At 34.5% G+C, this 9869-nt stretch overlaps 1 protein-coding gene across 1 annotated transcript; it reads left to right on the top strand.

Moving 5' to 3' along the window:
* Window positions 1-3215: 3215 nt before the first annotated feature.
* LOC127878796 (uncharacterized) lies at window positions 3216-5166 on the top strand. The gene is made up of 4 exons (XM_052425324.1): window positions 3216-3275; window positions 3498-3582; window positions 4206-4504; window positions 4795-5166. Exons 1-4 carry the CDS (start codon window positions 3216-3218, stop codon window positions 5164-5166), a joined length of 816 nt encoding a protein of 271 aa, XP_052281284.1.
* The last annotated feature ends 4703 nt before the right edge of the window (window positions 5167-9869 follow it).

The raw sequence follows: 9869 nt of genomic DNA on the forward strand, positions 1-9869 counted from the left end.
TCAGCATAATCCACCGGCAAAAAATAGCAACATCAACGCGTCTTTGTAGTATATGAGGAAATGCGGACCACTCTCTGCATTTTCATAGATATACATACATATACATAGAAACAGACTTTAGTCCAGTTACAATTACGCACTATCGGAAAGTTCCATCATCAATTCTAAAAGCCTTTCAGGGTAAGTGCTGGGTCAGTAAATCGTCAGGGGAAGACAGAATGTACTATCAATATAGTCTTATTTTGACATCGAAGTATTGCTTTGGATATATCAAATACATGAAATTTAGGGAAAGCAATGAATGAAAACCTATCGAATAATGTCATTGGTCTTGTTTTGTTGAGACATAACCACCGAAATAGTATAATGTCATGATTAGAAGCGAACTCGCTTAATATCTAGTCACACATGTGTGACGTACGCGGTCAGTCTGAAAATATTTCCTGAAAACCAAAAAGGCTACCGGCATTTGGCAGTTGCTATAAAAATCAAGTACTGACAGTTACTGGTGTGACGATGCTTTTGAAGAGGATGGATATAAAACATCAATTTAAGTATATCTATCACCACAATTGTGTATGTTGATACGAACATTTGGGTACGATAAAAAATTTGGGTACGAAAATTTTGGGTACGAAAAAAAAATTGGTACGAACAGAATTTGCGTACGAAACATTTTTGGTACGAAAAAAAGTTTAGGGGGTACGGGGAAGTAGTACCCGTGGGTAACTTGACCCATTGAGCGAAACCCAGTCCGTGTATTTGTGTTTTTTCCAAGGTAATGAGTTACCTCCGCGCTGAGGCTGCATAAGTTGGGACCCGGAGTGTGTCCAGCACTCCTACCTAATAAGATTAGATTGACGACAGTTGGGACGAATTTTGAATGATAGCTGCAATTTTCAGCTATTTGTTTTGTACTGAAATACTTTTTAATTTTTTATATGGTCAAATGCTGCGGGAGGGGGGGTGAGGTTATCCGGAAAAAAACACCTGTCCGGAATGGTGACCACAAAACAGACAAAATATAACATTGCGCAGGGAGCGGGAATCGAACCAGTGTCGTAAAGGTGAAAAAGCGAACGTCCTTACCACTGCGCTAGCGGGTCGGACAATTATGCAGAGAAATGTTGTTATATCTATATATATCATAGCAGTGCAGCATTTACAATTTGCAGGTTCGAAATTGTTCGCATTCTTTAGTTTTGTGATCACGTAAAAAGTTAATATTACATGTTTTTATTCGCAATTTATTTACTAAATCGAGAACAAATATAAAACAAAATAGAGAAAATATATAGTTGTTTCATTGGTCCATAAAATAAAATGGATGTAAAATTACTAATTTTAAATTAACGTTCTGATACACTTATTGAATCTGTTTCCCCAGGATATGCTTTTCTATTAATATTTACCTTTATCAACACGAACGACAACTCTGCTAGGAGAATGTTGTCAATGAAAATCAACGAGCAATCTCCTACGCAGTGGCGAATGCCAAGGGCAGTAACTGAAAAATCGAGTTATCTCAATCGGACTGGCTTGGTCTTTTACATAGGTCCCCATTGTGAAGAATTTCTTTACTGGTTATCAACCTTAGACGACGCTGTTCCAGCATCGTCAAAAACACAATATGACTTTAATTTTCGATCGGAAGTATTGTGGTTTGTTGTTCCGTTTTCAAGACGCAATAAGATTTTTAAAGACCCGCGTCATGTGGAAATTGGTCTTAGGCAACATGCTGCCAGCATAGATCCAGCCCAGCCTGCGCATCCGCGCAGTCTTGTCGGAATATGCATACTGAGGTGGATAATCATGGCATACCACAATACAGTGTACGTTTTGTATAAAGGAAAGCGTAGCCCATGACCAGACTGCATAAGTGCGCAGACAAGGCTTGAGCTTCGCTGGCCGCATATGCCATAGGACCAATTTTGAATAACGCGGATGTAAACGTGTTATTTGAATGTGTGGAAAGAAACTGTGTCATTATCAAATATCCACTTACCATATGTTTCGACGACGAAAAAATAAATTCATAATGAGTCATAGGAGGACACTCATGATGTGATATTACGAAGTAAAATGTGTATCTACGAACACTAATATGTAGTTTCATATACGTGTACATAATATTCAACACACATTTCATGCGATGGATATGCGACTACTAAGTGAAAAAAAGAATACAACAATACTAATAAACCTTTGTTCTTAATTTACTTAATTAAAAAACGTATATGATCTACCTTTATTTCAACGTCAAAGCTATACGCTGAAAATATATTTTTAAAGATATTTCTTATTCAGAATATATTGAATATGATCGGATAGTGTATTGTGGATGTCAGTTCTAAAAAGGTATAATATATTATTCTTATGCAGATGACGCTTGTCGAGACGATAATTCTTGGTTTTCATTACGAACACTGACCCATGATGTAAATTATGTTTAATTGATTCTTAAATAGAACTGGAAGGTTTAAATGTGATAGAAATCTTGATCGGTCAAAGTTATCATTCCATTTCCTATGGGTTTCACTGTTTCAATAATTCAGGCATTAAAAATACTCTGGTAATGCCGCTGTTGTTACCTAGTGCTATACTGGACTTTTCCAATCCGGATAAATGTGGATATACTGGTTAGGCACGGTGACGTAATGGAAATCGGATTGCTTTTCCGTGGAAATGTAGACGTCCGGCTGCCAGATGGTGCCAAAAAGGGATTGGTCAAGCTCGAGCGGGTCCAGTTTAGAACATCGTTGTAAGCAAGGCGTTTGTCCATCCAGCTTTTGCGCAGGAACATACTGATGGAATATTCCTGATTGATGTATGACAATTATTATTGTTATAAAACATCTTAATAATCGTTAAAATCTGTCCAGCGGTAAACATTCAAAATATAAACATTTGTCAGATAAAGGAAAAATACGAACCCCTGTCAATTTAAAACTATTGTTAGCATTTGTCAAATAAAGGAAACATACGAATCCCTGTCAATTAAAAAACTATTTTTATTATTAGTCACATAAAGGAAAAATACGAACCCCTGTCAATTAAAAAAAATTGTGTCATGTTCGTCAAACCGTGACGCCTACGTTTAACCGCTTGATGGGTGTATACGGAGCCATTTATCATGGTGGTCATATATCCTGCCTCACGCTGGGTGTGCGGGTACTTTGATAACAGATGGCACTTCGATACCAGATAACAACAACATGTCTGCCATGGAAGTGCCAAGTCTTCACCATAAGACAATGAAGGGCATTGAACGCAAGGTTTGCATTTTTTATTACAAAATGCAAAGTACATAATTGGTAAATAAATAATGCAAATGGGTAATATTTAATATGAAGTCATTTATTAAACATTTTATTATATTAAATTGCTAATACTGCATTATGCATGCTGTAAGTTAGGTTAGATTATAAAATCCATTTAAACTCCTTTATATCAAAATAGCATTTATCAATTTATGTTTTATTTATTATTGTTTGCAGGTTGGGAAGCATGTTCGAGCTGTTGCAAAAGAGTCCTGTACAGAGGCACTGCAGCAAGAAAGGCTGCCACTTTATGTGAAACAAGGTAAATTAAGCATTTTCTCCAAATGATGAGTTTCATTATGTAAGCAATTGCATATTGAAATATATATGTTTAATTTTTTTTACCCGTTAGTATAAATAGCAATTGTAAAATTTCAATTTAGTATTGAATGAAGCACTTTCCAAGCAGCGCAATTTATATTTCAGTACAGTAAACATAAGTATTTAGTAGTATCCATCAGCAGCACATGTATGCTTTTTCTCTCACAAGATAATGATGGGAAAAGACTGTTACAGCTCATATTGGCATATGAAAAATACAACCATAAAACATATATTTGCAAAACACATCATGCTTTGTGTTTTGTTTTCCTTTCAATGTTAGTATATTATTTTTTTTGTGTTAAACATCACAAAGATAGGGATACAAGTTTGCACATATTTACAAAAAATGTCAGATATTTATGCACATAAACTTTGCACTTGCATGAATCATTATGGTATCCATATTTAATAAATTTTACAAACATGTATTCTCTAAAAGGTCAAACAAACATCATTTACACTCAGCAATTTTTTGTTGATTTAAATCAGCGTTAAGCTCGAAGAATGATTAATTGTTCTTTGAGGTAGCTTTTTTCATTTTTTTCTATTGCAGTTCCACAGAGACTACATCAGACCAAACAGCCAAAGGCCAATTCAAATATGATATGGGTTGGCAAAAACGTGGTTCGGGAAGATCATATGATAGCAAGTCTGGGGTTGGAACTTTAATTGGTAATCGGGCAGGCAAAGTATGTGCGTACGGTGCTCGCATAAAAGATTGCAAGACATGTAACTACCACAAAGGAAAGGGACCCGTTCCAAAACATCAGTGCTTCAAGAATTGGAATGGAAGTTCAAAGGCGATGGAAGCAGACGTTGGTGGTGAGCTTGTAGAGGAATTTGAGAAAGAAAATGTCAATGTTAGTGTTATGATAATGAACGATGATTGCACAACTTTAGCTAGAATCAGACAGGAACTATCACACAGTGTCGAAAAGTTGAGTGATCAGAATCACACTGTAAAACACTTGGGTAATAGTTTATACAGTCTACAAAAGAAACATAAAGTACTATCTACCAAAGTTATCAAACATGTGCAAAAATGTTTAACTATGCTCTTGCACAAAATAAAGGCCATGAAGAGGATTTCAAAGCAGCATTGAAACAAACAGTACCTCATTTGTTTGGAGACCACCAATCATGTGGCCAGTGGTGCGGTTACCACCAGGGCCAACAGAGCTATAAACACAAAGGGTTGCCTTATGGAAGGCCCCTCACTGGTGACAGTTTGCGAGAAGATATGGACGCTATTTTTAGGGTTTTCATTGCAAATTCTGACAAAATTGCGCCAGGTGGATCAACAAAGGATGTTGAATCATTCAACAATATGGTCGCTACAAAAGCACCAAAGAGAATGTATTTGTCTAGCTCGGACAGTTTATTAAATCGAGTTGCATGTGCTGTTGCCCAGAAAAATGATGGCCATTCCTATATCAACACTTTGAACAATTCTCTTTGCATGTCCCCTGGAAGGCTGATGGCAGAACGTGCAGAACTGAAAAGAAGACGAAGTGCGAAGTGAAAATGAGAAAACAGTTGAATTTAAAAAGAGGACATTAGAAAGAAAGTTATTGCAACGAAAATTTAATTTTTCAAGTGAAAGTCGAGAAGGTGTTACATATCAGTCGGGGATAGCAGCTTCTCATGTATCGAATGACAGTCAGATACCTATTCCTGTGACAAATCCTGATTGTGAAAAAGTATCATCTGATATATTGAGCAATGCTTAGAAGGTTTTCTGTGACATTGAGACCACATCTTGACATGGAGACGCAGATATCATTCAGATAGCTGCCATTTGTGATCGATCTGAATTAAATACCTATATCTCTTCATCTAAAGCTATATCAAGTTCTGCTTCAGCAGTTACACAGCTGACATCATATGGAAAAGTTCTTTTCTATAAGGGCAAACCAGTGTCCAGTGTTGATTCCATAGATGGATTGAGGTCCTTCATTACATGGCTTGAATCACATGCACCATGCATCCTGATAGGTCACAATTTTAACAAGTTTGATTTTCCAAGAATACTAAGGGCATTTGAAATGTCAGGATTAACTCAATGTCTTGAGACGACAGTGCTGGGTACAGTTGATACCTACCCATTGTTTAAGCAGATGTTTTCTGGACTTGAAAGTTATTCGCAAGAGCATATTGTGTCTGTATTTGTTCATGAAAAGTATGAGGCTCATAATGCTATGAATGATGTGCTTAGTCTTCAGAAATTGTGTAATGTTGTAGGTGTTTTTGATGAGCAATTATCAACATCAAGTTGTTCTGTTAAATCAGCTGTTTGTAAGTGGAGGTACAAAGAAGCAGGTCAAGAAAATGCTGTTACATTAAATTGTTTGAAACAAAACAAAGTGGTGTCAGCAAGAATGACTGACAAAATTGCTCAAAGTGGTCTTCGTGTCGAGCATTTGAAGCGTGCTGTATCTTGCTCTGGTCTAGATGGATTGACTCAGTTACCTAAGCCAAGGGTATCCAAACGAACAAATATTATTGTTGATATATACAATAGTGTGAATTCCGCATTGTGAGTTATGCAAACAAGTAGGAGAATGTTGCATTCAATGTCTAGTACTTAAAATGTTTTGTTTACTTTAAAAAATGTGAGCCAATGTAGACTTTAAAATATCAATATTGAGTTCATTATTCTTGCGTTACAGTGGCATATCACATACTAATAGGTTATTATATTTCAACAACTTGTTATAGATAAAAAAGTTTGTGTATGTAGTGAAAGTGTTTTTTTTAAAATACATACCTCTCATTTGTCTTTTGTAGTCTCAAGTGACATAAACACTTTTTTGTTGTATGAAAAGTTTTCATAAAAAAAAATACTTTAGTTTGATTATGTTCAATTCATACACTAACAGTGTATAAACAAGTGTTTTGTGTATACATTTTGTTTAAAATTCCAAAAATATGTTGTTGCTAATATGCATATATATTGAATATGCACTGCTCATGTTTTTTCAACAATTTAATTTAATACCGTTGATATGCCCCTTCAAGTGTTTGTGATACATCTTGTTTTTAGTTGGCTACACTATTTATCTACTTACTGATCTAGCTACACATTATAAATTAATTGTGTATTTATTGAAATTCAAATAAACTTTTGAATTTGCATACAGTAGTAGATTGGTCAAGTTGTGTAAAGAATTACACTTAATACCTTTGATATGCCCCTTTAATATATTGTAGACATCTTGTTTTCAGTTCTTTACTGTATTCTTCTTCTTTTACTCATCTTGCTACACATTATTTGTGTTTTCATTTACATTTAAATCTACATTTTCATTGGCATACAGCAATACATGTACTAGTATGTGTTTTGACCTGCACCATGTACATGGTTTTCACTGTGTTTTTAAATTGCATTTTAATACATGCAGTAAAACTGCATTTGTGAACAAACGACATCGGTGACCTATTGTTTTTTTTTATATTTGTATTAAGTTATAACTCATTAAACATTTAGGTAAAATTTTGAAAAAAATCTAGGTGCAGGAAGACATTTAAAAATAAAAATGACTTTGATGCATTTTATTTATTTTCATATGTGAAATTCTGTTGTTTTTGTTTATGTTTAAAAATTGATAAAAAAACATGAATCAATAGATTCATGTTCAACTTTTTTAAATTTACAGTCAAATTAAATCAGTATTACATATTTTGTGATAAATAGAGGTTGTTTTCAACACTATTCTCATTAATTTAGTTAAGTTTTTATGTTATTACCTTATTGGTGAATTGTTATTGTGCTGAAATATGCTTGTTGTTCAAGTGCGAATAAAAAATGAACAACAACGGTGACCCATGTTTTTTATTTTATTTTTCTATCCACAACAGATGGTTCTACCTAAATAACAAAAATTATCAAATTCTAGGTGTAGCAAAATTTGCATTAAAACTGCAGCATACGTCCTTAAGGCTGAATATTTTGGGAGTATCCTTAATAATTGAACAACCTACCATGTTCACGGCACTGACTGAATACATATTTTTAATGTATACGTTGACGGCCACTTCCACCTGTCTTGCATCAAGCGCTACATGATAAAAAAGGAGTATATAGTTTTATCAATATTCGTACATTAAAAAACCAATCATATTTATGTTACCATTTTGTTTAGAAAAAGGGTCTTCAAAGTTATTATATTTATCATTTTTATACTTTTTAAAGGCAAACGATGTTTGCAACTATGGTAATATTCGATTATAACCAGAAACGCATGTAAATACATGTACATTTTAACATATTCATTATTCCGCAAAAGATACTGCATTGTCTTATACACGGACCCAGAATGACACGCTTGTTCCAAATTGATTGCTTTTGAGAAAATAAAGATTCGTTCTAAAATGTTTAGATTATGTTCAAATGAAAGAACACATATCATAGACTAAGAAGACCGAGATCCAACTGACATGAAACAAAGCGAGTTTCTTCTAGCTAATTATGATATCTTGTATATATTCGAATTAGTACTCACGCAGATCAAAAGTCGGTGGTAGGGCTTTGTCGTAATTTCGAAATAAGTTCTTCAGAAGAACTGACCTGAAAATGGTATACAGAAGAGACTTTTTGATCCGTATAGTTCTTTATTAGTTGCAATAGTGTTTAATAACTTATAATCGTTTTTGATGAACAACAAAATCAGAAACAAAAAGAGCATCAAAACAGCGACAACAACAACAACCAACGCCACCGCCGCCACCACCAACAAAACCACCACAGCCACCACCACCACCACTATTACTAACACTACTTTTTACTAATTGCGCTTCGTTTGCTATAACAATTCTACTTCTTCACTATAACTACTGTTTGTGCTGCTGCTTCTACTGATATAATTACTACCTTTACAACAATAACTTAAACAACACGATATGTACATCAATTTCTTGCAGTATACATTTCTACAGATTTCCATTTTATATATGTGTACTGAGACTAAACGCAAATTCAAAAAGAGACCTTTAATACTTACATCGTCATGTTGTCAGCTACCACCACGAAAAAATGTAATGCTAAACAAGATACAAACATCAATATCACTGGCATTGTACTTGCGCAGAGTTTCTAAAAAAGTTGACGTTTAAACCCGCGTGTGCACGTTATTTTTCTTTGCTGATTCAGAAGCGTTTGCGAACTCTGAAGGAAAGATGTGAATCACTCTGTAGATTTGTTTTAATGTCATACCTTTCAATGGCTTACAATAAGGTATTCAAATCCAATCCTCCATGCAAAATCGTACTTAATGGTTACATGTTTATGTTTAGCAACACGAGTTTATGTCCCTCACATTCCGTGAAAGACCGGTATTACAACATTAGAGGTGTAAACCATCATTGCTGATTAATCACGTGGTCATTGCATTCTCTCCACATTGGTAACTTGCTAAAGTAAAAACCATTAGGTTGTCACAACTGGTCCCTAACGGAGTTTACCTGAAGTTAACCTAGATTGTAAATTTAATATCGAAATGGATCACCTGTGACAATAGTCAACGAATGCTGTCCGATTGGGATCGATTTGTTCTGCGCCTATAGAGTGGTATTCACAGAGGAGTTAATACGATTTGTTATAACATTTCAGGATAATTATCCTCAATTCACGAAGGGTTTTCATTAATGCATCTCTATTTCAATATTCGAAAACGTAGCCATGACCCCTACAATTAATTACTTAAATGCGTTCCGGTAATATTCTCGCACGACACCATTTTTAGTTGGGAATGGTCATTTTCTTCTTTGAAGGACGCCTTCAAATTGTGTAATGAAATTTCGTTTAAAGTGATTATGCACGATTTTATCAAATATTTATGAATTTATATGAAATGTGTACAAAAACTTATTATACATATATTTCGATATAAATTAAAATAAAAGTTAAGAAGTCCATGTGTCGGAAAATGCGAAATTAGCCAGATTTTTAAATTCTGGAATCGAAAATGTCTGTACTGTCGAATTAGCCAGCATGTATATCATGCAAGTACGATGTGAATCTAAATTTAGTTTTACGGATCATTTTAATTTCCTGCAACGATATCTATTCATACGACACACGAACACTCCGATCCTAATAAAAAGACGAATGCTTCGGTTATTGTAGGAAAATATGTACGAAATATCTTCGTCACAATCGACTAGGGCGCTAATTTGCCTTTGCTGCATTTTATGAAATTCGTCTTCAATGTATAATTTTTCTTGCCT

Source organism: Dreissena polymorpha, chromosome 4 (assembly GCF_020536995.1).
Source record: "Dreissena polymorpha isolate Duluth1 chromosome 4, UMN_Dpol_1.0, whole genome shotgun sequence".
NCBI lineage: Eukaryota > Metazoa > Mollusca > Bivalvia > Myida > Dreissenidae > Dreissena > Dreissena polymorpha.

Excerpts from the sequence above, each read along its gene's own strand:
- LOC127878796 (XM_052425324.1), top strand. The coding sequence starts at position 3,216 with ATGTCTGCCATGGAAGTGCCAAGTCTTCACCATAAGACAATGAAGGGC. Across the intron at positions 3,276-3,497 it reads TGAAGGGCATTGAACGCAAG|GTTGGGAAGCATGTTCGAGC; the intron begins GTTTGCATTTTT and ends TATTGTTTGCAG. Across the intron at positions 3,583-4,205 it reads GCCACTTTATGTGAAACAAG|AGACTACATCAGACCAAACA; the intron begins GTAAATTAAGCA and ends GCAGTTCCACAG.